This window comes from Coenobita brevimanus, chromosome 35, assembly GCF_032717465.1.
Source record: "Coenobita brevimanus isolate Jiangsu-jjx chromosome 35, ASM3271746v2, whole genome shotgun sequence".
Taxonomy (NCBI): Eukaryota; Metazoa; Arthropoda; class Malacostraca; order Decapoda; family Coenobitidae; genus Coenobita; species Coenobita brevimanus.
The window spans coordinates 807,920-825,000 of record NC_136988.1 but is presented as its reverse complement, the minus strand read 5'-3'; the positions used below and the strand labels follow the sequence as shown (position 1 = coordinate 825,000).

The 17,081-nt window shown below is 44.8% G+C and overlaps 1 protein-coding gene across 1 annotated transcript; it reads right to left on the bottom strand.

Annotated features, from left to right (window-relative positions):
* Positions 1–8,278: 8,278 nt before the first annotated feature.
* LOC145396181 (C-signal-like) lies at positions 8,279–16,433 on the bottom strand. Its single transcript, XM_080269619.1, has 5 exons — positions 16,296–16,433; positions 15,453–15,504; positions 14,331–14,539; positions 13,296–13,442; positions 8,279–8,504 (listed from the first exon to the last, which is right to left on the bottom strand). The coding sequence occupies exons 1-5, from the start codon at positions 16,425–16,427 to the stop codon at positions 8,280–8,282; spliced, it is 765 nt and encodes a 254-aa protein (XP_080125745.1). The 5' UTR covers positions 16,428–16,433; the 3' UTR covers position 8,279.
* Between the last annotated feature and the right edge of the window lie 648 nt (positions 16,434–17,081).

Sequence of the window (17,081 nt, the reverse complement as noted above, 5' to 3'; positions counted from 1 at the left end):
ATGTGTGCCAAGAGTGGGGGTCCAGAAAAATGTAAACTGCTTTATAGTGATATATATGCAACGCTCCTTTTCCATTCTGAGTAACGATTGGTTGTGTGTTGCGCTATCGGTGTGTCCTGCATCATTTCTTACTCCCACTGCAACACCCACGCCCACACCAGCAGACTGAGCCGTCCCTACAACACACAAGTTACAACCAGGTGAGTTTTAAGTGTACATAAGCGCCGTGATGCCACAACTAAAGGCAGTATATAAGGCTGGACTAATGGCTGCCGTATGTGGATTGAAGAGGACGGGTGCATGGGTTAACTCAAATATATATACTGTGTTGTGGCGTGTGGTGAAAGCTCTCATTCCACAAGTATACTGTGCTGTGGCGTGTGGTGCAGGCTCTCATTCCACAAATATACTGTGTTGTGGCGTGTGGTGCAGGCTCTCATTCCACAAGTATACTGTGTTGTGGCGTGTGGTGCAGGCCCTCATTCCACAAGTATACTGTGTTGTGGTGTGTGGTGAAGGCTCTCTCATTCCACAAGTATACTGTGTTGTGGTGTGTGATGCAGGCCCTCATTCCACAAGTATACTGTGTTGTGGTGTGTGGTGAAGCCTCTCATTCCACAAGTATACTGTGTTGTGGTGTGTGGTGCAGGCTCTCTCATTCCACTGTCTTCGCTACAAACGCAGTCTACGCTGGAGGTGCACTGTCTTTGCCACGATACCTTCAATATAAACAAGCCACCTTCTTTGTTATCCTTGTCCCATTGCAATAGTATTTAGTCACACTCCTGCCGTCTCTCCATCACGGATTGTAACACACACACACACACACACACACACACACACACACACACACACACACACACACACACGAAAGGACGACAAAAATCCTGGGGCCACAATTACAACTACCAAAATGCTCATAATTCTTACTTAAATAAAATTCACTGGAGGTAACAACACAGTAAAATTACGCAGCAGTAACAGCAACGGTATAAACAGCAGCAACAGCAACGGTATAAACAGCAACAGCAACGGTATAAACAGCAACAGCAACGGTATAAACAGCAGCAGCAGCAACAGCAACGGTATAAACAGCAACAGCAACGGTATAAACAGCAACAGCAACGGTATAAACAGCAGCAGCAACAGCAACGGTATAAACAGCAGCAGCAACAGCAACGGTATAAACAGCAGCAGCAGCAACAGCAACGGTATAAACAGCAGCAGCAACAGCAACGGCATAAACAGCAGCAGCAACGGTATAAACAGCAGCAGCAACAGCAACGGTATAAACAGCAACAGCAACGGTATAAACAGCAACAGCAACAGCAACGGCATAAACAGCAGCAGCAGCAGCAACAGCAACGGTATAAACAGCAGCAGCAGCAACAGCAACGGTATAAACAGCAGCAGCAACAACAGCAACGGTATAAACAGCAGCAGCAACAGCAACGGTATAAACAGCAGCAGCAGCAACAGCAACGGTATAAACAGCAGCAGCAACAGCAACGGTATAAACAGCAGCAGCAGCAACAGCAACGGTATAAACAGCAGCAGCAACAGCAACGGTATAAACAGCAGCAGCAACAACAGCAACGGTATAAACAGCAGCAGCAACAACAGCAACGGTATAAACAGCAGCAGCAACAACAGCAACGGTATAAACAGCAGCAGCAACAACAGCAACGGTATAAACAGCAGCAGCAACAACAGCAACGGTATAAACAGCAGCAGCAACAACAGCAACGGTATAAACAGCAGCAACAGCAACGGTATAAACAGCAGCAGCAGCAACAGCAACGGTATAAACAGCAGCAGCAACAACAGCAACGGTATAAACAGCAGCAACAACAGCAACGGTATAAACAGCAGCAGCTACAGCAACGGTATAAACAGCAGCAGCAACAACAGCAACGGTATAAACAGCAGCAGCAACAGCAACGGTATAAACAGCAGCAACAGCAACAGCAACGGTATAAACAGCAGCAGCAACAGCAACGGTATAAACAGCAGCAGCAGCAACAGCAACGGTATAAACAGCAGCAGCAGCAACAGCAACGGTATAAACAGCAGCAGCAGCAACAGCAACGGTATAAACAGCAGCAGCAGCAGCAACAGCAACGGCATAAACAGCAGCAACAGCAACAGCAACGGCATAAACAGCAGCAGCAGCAACAGCAACAGTATACACAGCAGCAGCAGCAACAGCAACGGTATACACAGCAGCAGCAACAGCAACGGTATAAACAGCAGCAGCAGCAACAGCAACGGTATAAACAGCAGCAGCAACAACAGCAGCAGCAGCAACAGCAGCAGCAGCAATCTCGCTCTCATCTGAAAGTGAACCCAGTGCACGGCAGGCTGAAGTTACCCTCTTCCTGCAGTCTACTGTACTATCCTTCCGGGGGATGGCGAGGGATCTGTGGGACGTTTGTATAGGTAGGTAGTGCAGCCACCTGACGTGCCATGCCACCACGTGAAGGCGTCCCTCACCACATCATCGTACTGATTGGGTTACAGGTCTTTCACCTCAGCCTGGCCCAGACATTCATCTAACTGTAGGTTATTTCACGCAGCTCAGTGGCAGTAAATTATAACACTTAGGCTGCAGAGTACACTTATCAGCTGATGGAATTCAGCAATAAAGACGGAGTGATGGTAATTTTAAGCCAGGTTAAAGTAAAAGGAGTATAATCAGCCACAGGTTGCACGAGAATCCACACTCAACACAAAGGAGTGGTGAAGGCCAAGTGGTAAATGGTGTGGCATAACGATATTTGCAAACATAACCTGCTGTGTCATCCAACAGTACTGCCACGCCTCGTATACCACACCAGGGGACAAGTGCTGCCAACTACAGCACAGTTGTTCATGTACTGCTAAGACCACAGTTGTCTAAGTATACTGCATCATATTATACACACATGCATTGTATATATATATATATCTCATACGGTAATACAGCCTCTGTGGTACAGTGGTAAAGTGTGCGTTTTCGTACACTGAAGAACGAGGGTTCGCGCCCCGCCAGGGTAATAAACTTTGGGAGCGTTCTTCTGGCCACGTACTGCTTGGCGGACATAATGGGTGCTGTGGTTGAACCAGTGTCGCATACTATTCAGTATGCCTCCACCCAGTCGGCTTGCGCGGGCCGATTGCACTTGGTTAACAGACTACACACACACCCAAAGCCACTCTAACACTACAGTTACACCTACAAGGACTTCTCACCCTACATACAATCTCTACCAGACAGCCTAAGCCACTTGGTAGAGATACATTGGCTGTATTGTCCCCACTTCGGGCGGGATAGGCCGGTCCTGTAGTGGACACTTAAACGGCTGATGAGATTATATATATATATATATATATATATATATATATATATATATATATATATATATATATATATATATATATATATATATATATATATATAGTTTTACTGTATACACATACATTTTTTTCAACCTATGAACATAAAATTTTGCACAATGGTAGGTCTTTACTGGGTCACATTTTCGGCAGAGGAGACCCCTATGTGCCACCCCACCCACGGTGTGGCGACCCCCGGGGGACCCAGCCAAAGCCTTTACGTACAGCCATGGTTTTTTTACCAAAGAACAGAAAAGTTTGCTTACTGGCAGAAAAGTTTGCTTACTGGCCACGTTTTAGGCATGGTCCGTCACTGGCGGGATGGGACCAACACCGTAACTGTGATGCACTGCACACGAAATTTTACACAGCAGCAAACCTTCACCCAGACCAGAGTTTATAGAAGGTGGGACCCCGGCGTTCACCCTTACGCAAACAATTCTCTCTCCCCTCACAATACTGCAGGGGTGGGTGCGGCTATCAAGTGTCCTTTGTCCTGCTGGGGTGACTGACTTCCTTAACTAACCGGTACGTGCTGCCGACATAGGTGCCAGTAGTCTGTCCATTTCATCCAAATGTCCTGGTGTCCGATATGTAGATCAACTGAAGTACCGTTCAATACGATGGCGCACTAGTCTGCTCGTCCTATTTTCAAATTTTACTTAACTTGCAGGAGACACTTTGAACTAGAGATGTTGAACAGATGGAAATAATGTGCTTGAGCTGAGGAGGTTAAAAGACGACGATGCCGATACCTTCACTACAATAGACAAAATACACCTTTCTTCCTACACTGTTCTACTCATATACACCTCAAACATGGCTTTTGTAACCTCTGATATTTGTACATTTGACCATCATCCACTCACCTGATGTAGTGCTGCCTACTTCTTCCTTCACCTTTATCATTCTTTTTCTGTGTCTACCCTCCTCTCTTCCTATTTCACACCATCATCCACTCACTTGATGTAGTGCTGCCTACTTTCTTCACCTTTATCATTCTTTTTCTGTATCTGTCCTCCTCTCTTCCTATTTCTCCCATCTTTCCTGTCACTTTTTATTGTTTTTCTTTCCTTTTCAGGTGGCTTTACATTGAGTGACAAGCCTAATGGTTTCCTGTATGGCAGGAAACCATTTACAACGCTGGGTGGTAACCATATAACCAACCCATACGTATTCCCTACGTGTCAACAAGTGGATTGCGGGAAGGTTAGTGCCCCTCCCTGTAAACCAACTAACACAGAGACAAACGGCCACCCCTAAAGGGATTATAGCGTCTGGCTATGGACTGACAGATAGTTAATACACTTGTTTGAAAGGCATCTCAAAATATAAATTTTTTGAATCTAACGTCTGACGATGCTTTAAAGACTGAGGAAACGTATTATGCCAATGCAGGAAAAAAAAAATAAATAATAATAATAATAATAATATAAATAAAAGAAATTACTAAGGCCACATCAAATATAATAACAGGGTGACGTGGTGGCGATTTGTTTGTGGCCACCCCGTATAAGAGACTAAGGCGTTCGGCAACAGATAGACAGAAAAGTACCACCAGATTTATTTACAATATTTACATTATTCTTGGCACTACTAGACACATCTTTATCGCTTAAGGCCTCTCATAGTGAAAGGGTTAACAGGAGTACCGGCAGAAGACAGGAACAGCTCCGGTGGGTGACAGGAGTACCGGCAGAAGACAGGAACAGCTCCGGTGGGTGACAGGAGTACCGGCAGAGGACAGAGACAGCTCGGGTGGGTGACAGGGCCAGTACCAGTCACCAATACCATCATTTTAGAACAACTGTGGAACTTTGCTTTAGTGAGCTTTGGTAGTATGGAAAGGACATGGCTGGCGCTCTGCTGGGGAGTGAAATGAGCTGAGAAATATAAGCTCCAGGGCAGTCTTAGTCAACAACACCGCCTTTTAGAACCACCAAGCTCCTCTCCTTCCAGTAAGCTTTGGTAGTATGGAAAGGACATGGCTGGCGTTCTGCTGAGGAGTGAAATGAGCTGAGAAATATAAGCTCCAGGGCAGTCCTAGTGAACAATACCTCCATTTTAGAACCATCAAGCTCCTCTCCTTCCAGTAAGCTTTGGTAGTATGGAAAGGACATAGCTGGCGCTCTGCTGGGTGGTGAAATGAGCTGAGAAATATAAGCTCCAGGGCAATCCTAGTCAACTAAACCACCATTTTAAAACCACCAAGCTCCTCTCCTTCCAGTAAGCTTTGGTAGTATGGAAAGGACATGGCTGGCGTTCTGCTGGGGAGTGAAATGAGCTGAGAAATATAAGCTCCAGGGCAGTCCTAATCAACAATACCTCGATTTTAGAACCACCAAGCTCCTCTCCTTCCAGTGAGCTTTGGTAGAATGGAAAGCTGGGTAGTGAAATTAAATGAAAATAAACCACCAAGCACCAGTTATCAAGACATAGGGCACCAAATCATAAAAATAAATGACATTGAAAAAAAAATATGTGAAAGATATAGTACAAGGAGAAAGTACAAAAAAGAGGGCTTAAAAAGAGAAGCACTAAAAAGAGGGGTTAAAAAGAGAAGCACTAAAAAGAGGGCTTAAAAAGAGAAGCACTAAAAAGAGGGGTTAAAAAGAGAAGCACTAAAAAGAGGGCTTAAAAAGAGAAGCACTAAAAAGAGGGCTTAAAAAGAGAAGCACTAAAAAGAGGGCTTAAAAAGAGAAGCACTAAAAAGAGGGCTTAAAAAGAGAAGCACTAAAAAGAGGGCTTAAAAAGAGAAGCACTAAAAAGAGGGGTTAAAAAGAGAGGCAGCACGAAAAAGAGGAATTAAAAAGAGAGGCAGCACGAAAAAGAGGAATTAAAAGAGAAGGAGCACGAAAAAGAGGAATTAAAAGAGAAGGAGCACGAAAAAGAGGGATTAAAAAGAGAAGCACTAAAAAGAGGGCTTAAAAAGAGAAGCATTAAAAAGAGGGCTTAAAAAGAGAAGCACGGAAAAGAGGGGTTAAAGAGAGAGGCAGCACGAAAAAGAGGGGTTAAAAGAGAAGGAGCACGAAAAAGAGAAATTAAAAAGAGAGGCAGCACGAAAAGACTAAAAAAGAATGTGAAAAGGATAATCAGGTATCAAAAAGGATGGAGAGTGAGAGACTGACGAGGAGAGTGTGTGTGTGTGAGGAGTGACAGTGAGGAAGTGAAGGAGCGTTGTGGTGTGGATGTGATAGGGAGCGTCAGGAGAAACACACTGAGGTGGTTTGGCCATGTGGAGAGAAAGGAGAGTGAGAGACTGACGAGAAGAGTGTATGTGAGTAAGGTGGAGAGGGAGAGCCCAAGGATGAGATGGAGGGATGGAGTGGAGAGCTATGAGAGAAGGGCTGTGAGCTGGGAGCAGGGCAGTGAAATGGCGACATGAAGGCGATTTGTTTGTGGCCACCCCTTACGGGATTAAGGCGCCTGGCAATAGATAGATAGAGAGTTGTAGCAAAATTATCCACAGGCTTGAAAACAGCTAGGTAGACTGACAGACGAGAGGAGAGTGTGAGGCAGGCTACAGGACCACCACCAACTGATAATACACTCAAACTTCAATTTAAGGGATCTCCATTTAAGGGATTTAGGATTTAAGGGAGTCCATATTCTACCTGACAAACGGACAGATTCAAAAATGATAGGTAATGTCTAGGTTATACACATTAATATGTTTCTTTATACAGTACCTGTAAAATAATATTCATAATTATATAAATAAGTGAAACAATCATTGCATTTCATAATAAGATTGTCTTTATATGTGGTAAAACAAGGGACATTTTCAAGTAAGGGACATTTTCAAGTAAGGGACATTTTCAAGTAAGGGACATTTTCAAGTAAGGGACATTTTCAAGTAAGGGATATTTTCAAGTAAGGGACATTTTCAAGTAAGGGACATTTTCAAGTAAGGGACATTATCAAGTAAGGGACATTTTCAAGTAAGGGACATTTTCAAGTAAGGGACATTTTCAAGTAAGGGACATTTTCAAGTAAGGGACATTTTCAAGTAAGGGACAAGTTGATTCCCCATTTAGTCCCTTCAGGTGAGGTTTGAGTGTACGTCCAGTGACCACCACCACCAGGCCACTCTGAGCTTCGAGAGAGTGAAAGGAAGAGAACTGAGTCACTGCTGGATGGTATGCAGGGGTGTCTGGCATGAGTGGAAAGACGCGATGTGGTGTAGCAAAGGCATAAAGAAATTGTCTTCTTTTTTTCAATGCAAGAAAGAAGGAACCAAAGGCCAGGAGCCCGCAAACCGTTCCTTCAAAAAAAAAAAAAAAAAAAAGAGAGAGAGAGAGAGAGAGAGCCAATTTCATGATCCGTTCATTTTGAGATGCCTGGACACACTGCGTTTGAAAGACTGGAGATCGTAGGAAGCAGGAAATACAGACAGAGGGAGACAGTTCCAGAGCTGACCTGTCGCATGAAGGAAAGGACTGGGAGTAACGGTTAACTCTTGCACTAGAGAGAAGACAGAAAAGGCATGAGAGTTTGTTGGCAGACGTTACAGTAAAGGAGCTAGAGGGAAGGTAAAGGCCTCTTGCAGTAAAGGGGGGATGAACAGCGACTGGAGACCGTAATAGGGTGAGAAGCACTGAGGTAGGTGACAAAAGCACTACCAATTAATAACGCAGCTCTCTTAAGGCCCCGGAACAACAATCTGTACTCTGGTGAGCTCTGGCAGGACGAACAAGACGTGGGTGACGCTCTGCTGTGTGGTGAGCTGACTGCCCTTCTTTATACATGACGGCAAAGGCTTTACCAATTGATAATACTGCCATCGTAGGACACTAGAAGGCCGCTCTGTACTTTGGTGAGCTTCGGGAGGATGGACAGGACATGGCTGAAGCTCTCCTGGATTTTTAAATGAGTGGCTTTCTTTACACGTGGCGGCAAAAGCTCTACCAATTGATAATACTGCCATCGTAGGACACCAGAAGGCCGCCCTGTACTTTGGTGAGCTTCGGGAGGATGGCGAGGACATGGGTGATGCTCTGCTGTGCGGTGAGTGGTGCTGCTGCGGTGCCCATGTCAGTCTGTACCCACCCTGGATGTACCGCCACCACCAGCACGCCCTCCGGACCAAACTCCATCGACAGCTCCTTGGTCACCATATTCAGGGCCGCCTGTACGGACCAAGGCGGCAATGGTCAGCGATGGTTTATTCGTTTTAACCCAAAATTATTCGCTAATCTGGTCATGCTGCTAAGGGTAGAGTAACTGGTCACTTGCTGCTAAGGGTAGAGTAACTGGTCATTTGCTGCTAAGGGTAGAGTAACTGGTCACTTGCTGCTAAGGGTAGAGTAACTGGTCACTTGCTGCTAAGGGAAGAGTAACTGGTCACTTGCTGCTAAGGGTAGAGTAACTGGTCACTTGCTGCTAAGGGTAGAGTAACTGGTCACTTGCTGCTAAGGGTAGAGTAACTGGTCACTTGCTGCTAAGGGTAGAGTAACTGGTCACTTGCTGCTAAGGGTAGAGTAACTGGTCACTTGCTGCTAAGGGAAGAGTAACTGGTCATTTGCTGCTAAGGGTAGAGTAACTGGTCACTTGCTGCTAAGGGTAGAGTAACTGGTCACTTGCTGCTAAGGGTAGAGTAACTGGTCACTTGCTGCTAAGGGTAGAGTAACTGGTCACTTGCTGCTAAGGGTAGAGTAACTGGTCACTTGCTGCTAAGGGTAGAGTAACTGGTCACTTGCTGCTAAGGGTAGAGTAACTGGTCACTTGCTGCTAAGGGTAGAGTAACTGGTCACTCACCCAAAAATGTCTGCTCAAAGTTGCCTAATTCCTAAAAACTTATTAATAAATCCTGTCATGCAGCTAAGGGGTGAGCAACTGGTCACTCGCCTTATGTGTCTGCAGCAAGTTTCCTAGCCCTGGGTCCCTATGCTAAGTCATGCAGCTGAGGGACAAGTAACTGGTCATGCAGCTGAGGGGAGAGCAACTGGTCACTCGCTGTCAATGTCTGCAGCGTTACCTAGCCCTGGGTCCCTGTGCTAAGTCATGCAGCTGAGGGGCGAGCAACTGGTCATGCAGCTGAGGGACGAGCAACTGGTCACTCGCCGTCAATGTCTGCAGCGTTACCTAGCCCTGGGTCCCTGTGCTAAGTCATGCAGCTGAGGGGCGAGCAACTGGTCATGCAGCTGAGGGACGAGCAACTGGTCACTCGCCGTCAATGTCTGCACTACGTTATCTAACCCAATGATCACGTCATACAGCTAAGGGGCGAGGAACTGGTCACTGAAATGTCTACACTGCTGCCTAACTCTTGAACTTACATACAGATCAGGCCACGCAGTTAAGGGGCGAATAACTGGTCACTTGCCTTATATATTTTCACTAAGCAGCCTAGCCCAGGGTCCCTAGGCTCGTAATGGCAATACTGAAGTAGGTGACACAAGGATGGATTAACTTTTTTCCAATACAAAAAAAAAAAGAACCCAAGACATACCGAGCCTCAAAAAATTGCCCCTTACATTGAGAGAGAGAGAGAGAGAGAGAGAGAGAGAGAGAGAGAGAGAGAGAGAGAGAGAGACGTCAAATTCAAGATTCGCCCATTGACAGATACCCGAACACAGTGCATTCAAAAGCCTGGAGGTCACAGGCAGTGAGAAGACAGACTGAGGTAGACAGTTCCAGATTTGACCAGTAAGCTCCGCCCACTCGGATATACGAAGACACAGTGCATTCAAAAGCCTGAAGGTCACTGGCAGTGAGAAGAGACTGAGGTAGACAGTTCCAGAGTTGACCAGTTTCATGCATGACAGACAAAATACTGGCTGACTTTTGCATTAGGGAGGTGGAGCAAAAAGGACTGTGTGTGTGTGTGTGTGTGTGTGTGTGTGTGTGTGTGTGTGTGTGTGTGTGTGACTGTGTGTGTGTGTGTGTGTGTGTAGCCAGAAGGGTGCTGCGTGCCCACTGTAAAGGGGAAGAAAGTCACATACAAAATTAGGAAGAGCAAAGACCACAAGAGAAGCGAAAGAAAAATGTGCAAGACTGTGGTGTAGCGACAGAAGACTTGCAAGACTGTGGTGTAGCGACAGAAGACTTGCAAGACTGTGGTGAAGCGACAGAAGACTTGCAAGACTGTGGTGTAGCGACAGAAGAAAGAGTTGCAAGACTGTGGTGAAGCGACAGAAGAAAGAGTTGCAAGACTGTGGTGAAGCAACAGAATTATTTGCAAGACTGTGGTGAAGCGACAGAAAAGATTTGCAAGACTGTGGTGAAGCGACAGAAGACTTGCAAGACTGTGGTGTAGCGACAGAAGACTTGCAAGACTGTGGTGTAGCGACAGAAGACTTGCAAGACTGTGGTGTAGCGACAGAAGACTTGCAAGACTGTGGTGTAGCGACAGAAGACTTGCAAGACTGTGGTGAAGCGACAGAAGACTTGCAAGACTGTGGTGAAGCGACAGAAGACTTGCAAGACTGTGGTGAAGCGACAGAATATTTGCAAGACTGTGGTGAAGCGACAGAAGACTTGCAAGACTGTGGTGAAGCGACAGAAGACTTGCAAGACTGTGGTGTAGCGACAGAAGACTTGCAAGACTGTGGTGAAGCGATAGAAGACTTGCAAGACTGTGGTGAAGCGACAGAATATTTGCAAGACTGTGGTGAAGCGACAGAAGACTTGCAAGACTGTGGTGAAGCGACAGAATATTTGCAAGACTGTGGTGTAGCGACAGAAGACTTGCAAGACTGTGGTGAAGCGACAGAAGACTTGCAAGACTGTGGTGAAGCGACAGAATATTTGCAAGACTGTGGTGAAGCGACAGAAGACTTGCAAGACTGTGGTGTAGCGACAGAAGACTTGCAAGACTGTGGTGTAGCGACAGAAGACTTGCAAGACTGTGGTGAAGCGACAGAAGAAAGAGTTGCAAGACTGTGGTGTAGCGACAGAAGACTTGCAAGACTGTGGTGAAGCGACAGAAGAAAGAGTTGCAAGACTGTGGTGTAGCGACAGAAGACTTGCAAGACTGTGGTGAAGCGACAGAAGACTTGCAAGACTGTGGTGTAGCGACAGAAGACTTGCAAGACTGTGGTGTAGCGACAGAAGACTTGCAAGACTGTGGTGTAGCGACAGAAGACTTGCAAGACTGTGGTGAAGCGACAGAATATTTGCAAGACTGTGGTGAAGCAACAGAATTATTTGCAAGACTGTGGTGAAGCGACAGAAAAGATTTGCAAGACTGTGGTGAAGCGACAGAATATTTGCAAGACTGTGGTGAAACGACAGAATATTTGCAAGACTGTGGTGAAGCGACAGAAGACTTGCAAGACTGTGGTGAAACAACAGAAGAAAGAGTTAACAAGACTGTGGTGTAGCAACAGAAGAAAGAGTTGCAAGACTGTGGTGTAGCGACAGAAGACTTGCAAGACTGTGGTGAAGAGGAAGGCTGCAAACTTATCCCATCCCATCCAAAACACACACACACACACACACACACACACACACACACACACACACACACACACACACACACACACAAACAGTGAAATTGCAGGAAAACCAGAATCAACAATTATTCCTTGTAAGATGGCCAGACACTCAGCATTTTAAAGCCTTGGAATTTTTCATGGGGAAAAAAGACGAGTGTTCAAATATTTACTGTGGTGTCTATTTTCACCAGATGGAACTGGAACACAAGCGCAACCAGCGTGGCTCCTTGAAATTCTATCTATCTACCTATCTATTGCCAGACGCCTTAATCCCATAAGGGGTGGGCACAAACGAATCGCCTCCATGTCGCCCGCCATTTCATTGCCCTGCTCCCAGCTCACACCCCCCTCTCTCATATACCTCTCCACTCCATCCCTCCATCTCATCCTTGGCCTCCCCCTCCCTCTCCCCCCCTCCACCTCACTCACACACACCCTGCTCAGATAAATGACAAAAATATGCACATGAATAAATACATAAAAGGAAAAATTCATAAAAATAATTAAGAAAATAAAACTCATTCACTGTCCTACCATGTACCAATAAAGCAGGTCGCCATCTTTATTACCCATCTCTCTTGTATTTACTGAGGATATGACTCTGAGCTTGTCATTATCGTACCCTGGCAACCTACCATTCAAAAGTGCGTCCCATTTCGTGTATAACCTGCGACGCAAGTGATTCGTGTATAATAATATGTTCGTGTGTAATAATATTCGTGTATAATACAGTCGTGCGTAGTAATGTGATTCGTGTATGATACGAAATCGGACGCACTTTTGACTGGTAGGTTGCCAGGGTACGATAATGACAACCTCAGAGTCAAGCGTACTCTTTTTGCTCTAACTTGGCCTAGATTTTCGTCCTGTTGCTGCTTATTTCACGTAGCTCAGTGGCAGGAAAAGACAATACTACGGCTCTAAATCCTTCCCACGGCACTTCTTCGTGACTAGCATGATATTCTAACCCTGATCTGTTACAACTCTGGATTTCACATGGAGAGAGGGCAGTTTTGGATCTAAGAGAGAAAAATAGCATTGTTGGGTTTGATATGATGGAAGGGCAGTAAAGGGAGGGGCGGAATGAGGATGAGATGGAAGGATGGAGTGGAGAGGTATAATGAGAGAAGGGGGTGTGAGCTGGGGGGATGGAGAATGAGAGACTAATGAGGAGAGTGTATGTGAATGAGGTGGAGGGGGAGGCCAAGGATGAAATGGAAGGATGGAGCTGAGAGGTATTTAAGAGAAGGGGGTACGAGCTGGGGTGAGGGCAGCGAAATGAAAGGGGACAGGGTGGCATGGAGGCGATTTGTTTGTGGTCACCCCCATGAGATTAAGACATCTGACAATAGATAGACAGATAGATGTAACAAGACACTAACCTTGCTTGTTCTGTAGGCATAAGCATTTTGTAAGGGTAGGCTATAGATAGATAGACAGATAGACAGACAGATAGATAGATAGTTGTAACAAGACACTAACCTTGCTTGTTCTGTAGGCATAGACATCCGGTAAGAGTACGTAATCAGCCATACTGCTCAGATTGGAAGACATATTAACTACGGCTGCCCTCTTTACACCCATCTCACCTCCCCCAGCAGCAGCAGCACGTAGTAGTGGCAGAAGGGCCTGGGGGAAAATATATATGCACATCATCACTATTATAATTACCACTACCATCATCATCACTACCATCACCACCACCACCATCATCATCATTATCATCATCACCACCACCACCATCACCAACATCATCATCATTATCACCACCACCACCCCATCATAATCATCATTACTGCCATCATCATCATCATTATCATCAACACCACCACCACTACCACCATCATCATTACAACCACCACCACTATCTTCACTGCCATCATCTTCATCACTACCACCACCACCATCATTATTACTTCCGTCATTATCATCATCACCATCACCACCATCATCATCATCATCACCACCACCACCGCCATCTTCAACATCACTGCCATCATTATCCTCAATCATCATCCTGACCAACTCTCTCTCTCTCTCTCTCACTTCCGACACCAGTAGCAGAAGCAGTGCAAACACCACCACACATCATTTATCAACACCACAATCACCATCATTATCATTTCTACTACTACTACTGCTCTTAAATAATTCAATTGTCACTAATACTACTACACAACTAACCTTACTACTACTACTACTACTAATACTACTGCTACTACTACTACTCCTACTATACAACTAACCTCACTACTACTGCTACTACCACTACTATTATATACTACTACTACTACTACTATACAACTAATCTTACTACTACTACTATATACTACAACTACTACTCGTGATATACAACTAACACTACTACTGCTACTACTACTACTACTACTGTGAAATGCTTCAACTTGCCTTACTACCACTACTACCACAACTAGAGTCAAATGCTTCACCTGACACTACTACTACTACCGCTACTGCTACTACCACCACTACCACAATCACCACCACACTACTAACCTTAACTAACATAAGTGGCGCTGTGACATTGGTATTAAGGACTCTGTTGACCATATCAGGGGTGAGATGAGAGAGAGAGACGCCCCGCTCCTGTGTGGGACAACTCTCCACTATGGCAGCGTTGTTGATGAGTAGGGACAGACCAGCAGGCCCCACCAATGCCCCTATCTCACCCACCACCCTAGCCAGGTCATCATAGGCCACCACGTCTGGAACAGGTTTAGGTGAAGGGACTATGGAATGAGAGAGAGAGAGAGAGAGAGAGAGAGAGAGAGAGAGAGAGAGAGAGAGAGAGAGAGAGCCAAGTTAAGATGAAAGTACTATCGAATGAATGTTGGTGTAAATTGAGAGAGAGAGAGACCCTCAGGCCTAACAAGGAGGTAACATGTCCAAAAAGATTACACTGGGCTTTGTTGAATTCGTAATGCCTCTTCTGTAGCGATTTGTTGATTTCGTAATGCCTCTTCTGCAGCGACTTATTCTATGGCGATTTGTTATTTCGTAATGCCTACAGCTATACCACCGAGTCAACACACACACACAACCGAGATACCACTCTAAACTGAGAGTCAGGAGAGAGAGAGAGAGAGAGAGAGAGAGAGAGAGAGAGAGAGAGAGAGAGAGAGAGAGAGAGAGAGAGAGAGATTCCCGTATATATATATGTATGTGTGAAGTTGGGCAACGGTTTCAAGGGCTGATATGATGAGGATGATGGTGATTATGATGATGATGGTGGTGGTGGTGGTGGTGGTGATGATGATGTGATGCATATGATCATGATGATGGTGATGCTGATGATTATGATGGTGGTGGTGGTGGTGATGATGATGACGGTGATGCATATGATCATGATGATGGTGATGCTGATGATTATGGTGGTGGTGGTGGTGGTGATGATGATGATGGTGATGCATATGATCATGATGATGGTGATGCTGATGATTATGATGGTGGTGGTGGTGGTGGTGATGATGATGTGATGCATATGATCATGATGATGGTGATGCTGATGATTATGATGATGGTGGTGGTGGTGGTGATGATGATGATGGTGATGCATATGATCATGATGATGGTGATGCTGATGATTATGATGGCGGTGGTGGTGGTGATGATACTCACCGAATTTAATAATCTTTAGCATCCTGTATTGTGCGGCCAAGGTTTGCAGTTCCTGGGAGAAGAAAAAACAATAGATTAGTGTGTGTGTGTGTGTTTTGTCTCTCTCTCTCTCTCTCTCACACACACACACACACACACACACGTAAGGAACAAAATTAAATCGATTTTATTCATATTTAGGTGTGCTGTCATAGGCTCGGAATGCCCTAACTGCTAATACCTCTTCTTTACCGATTTATTTGTGGATACGGCTGGCTAATATCGTTTTATAAACTATTTACACAGAGTATGGTAATACTAGAAGGATTTAAGTGACACAGAAGAGGACGACATGGTAAAATAAGCAAAATATATGGAGGAGGCGTTAGTGAACTTCCTCACCCGGAGAAAATAATGGGCAGTGAACTACGGGGGAATCATTGCATAAGGACAAGTTTCCATGTTAAAGGTGAATACACTTAAAATAACCTGAAATCGCAAGAAACACAAATACTTCGTTAAACTAATGGGTTACGGACAACAACGATCTTGAGGCCAGATTACATGACTGATAAACTGATAGACAGATGGCACGTATACCCATGCTTTTAGTGTCGGTTTATCAAATACAGTTTACTATTCCAAACTGCGGATTTTTACCATTTACACCGAAATTTTAACACATTAATACAATAGTTCTTCCAATAAAAACACTGACAGGATTTTATAATGCTCCTAGAGCAAACAGGAGTGGAGTGCAGTGATACAATGTTAGCAATAAACCTAAATTACAAGTAAAAGTACACACGAAACAACCATGAGATCCACAACTACCAAGAATCAAAAGGCCTTGTGATGTCCTACCTTCGCAGCATCAGGGTTTCTGCATGTGGCAATAACAATTTCAGGGGGATCTTCAGAGGTCACCAACTGTCGAACAATTTCCAGCCCCAGGCCCCTGCTACAGCCAGTGATCAAAACACTACGAGTCAACATCTCAAAAATATACTGGATAAATGACTACGCAGCTCCTTCTCACCATCTCCCAAGCGCGTAACTGGGTAATGTTGGTTTGAAAGACGCAGAGGGACGATAAGGATACCAGTTACGATACCATTCATCATCCAATGGTCGTATGGGGGGGTATTTAAAGAAAACTGGAGCAATTTAAGAGTGAAAATCAAATGTGTATCGTTGAAAATATTACATAACCTCACAATGACAAGAGTTGTCTTCTTCGTACGTCTGGCACCTTGGCACTGATGCACGTAATCAGAGTTCCCATACTACTCATGTTCCTTCCTTAGGGAATTAAAGGTACATGAGTATCGTCGCTACTATTCATTGCAACTGCACTGCCTAATTAGTGTACTGTTTCACATAAGATTGAGCGAACACGATTTCGATCAAATAAATATACCCATAAACTAGTAAATTTGCTAAATCGCATTATTTTATTCACTTAGATTAAGACACGGTGAAAGTAAAATTAAGTTATAAAATGTTCAAAACGTACAAAAGACTACAGCTAAGATTATGGGAATGCTCTCCAGCTTGTAAAATTGCTATCTGTATCGAATGAGTTGTAAGAATAAAAATGATGCTAGTCAAATGGAAGTGTTATGAAAAGGATGCAGAGACGTAGTAATT

Excerpts from the sequence above, each read along its gene's own strand:
- LOC145396181 (XM_080269619.1), bottom strand. The coding sequence starts at position 16,427 with ATGTTGACTCGTAGTGTTTTGATCACTGGCTGTAGCAGGGGCCTGGGG. Across the intron at positions 14,540-15,452 it reads GCTAAAGATTATTAAATTCG|ACGTGGTGGCCTATGATGAC; the intron begins GTGAGTATCATC and ends AACCTGTTCCAG. Across the intron at positions 13,443-14,330 it reads CGCCACTTATGTTAGTTAAG|GCCCTTCTGCCACTACTACG; the intron begins GTTAGTAGTGTG and ends ATTTTCCCCCAG.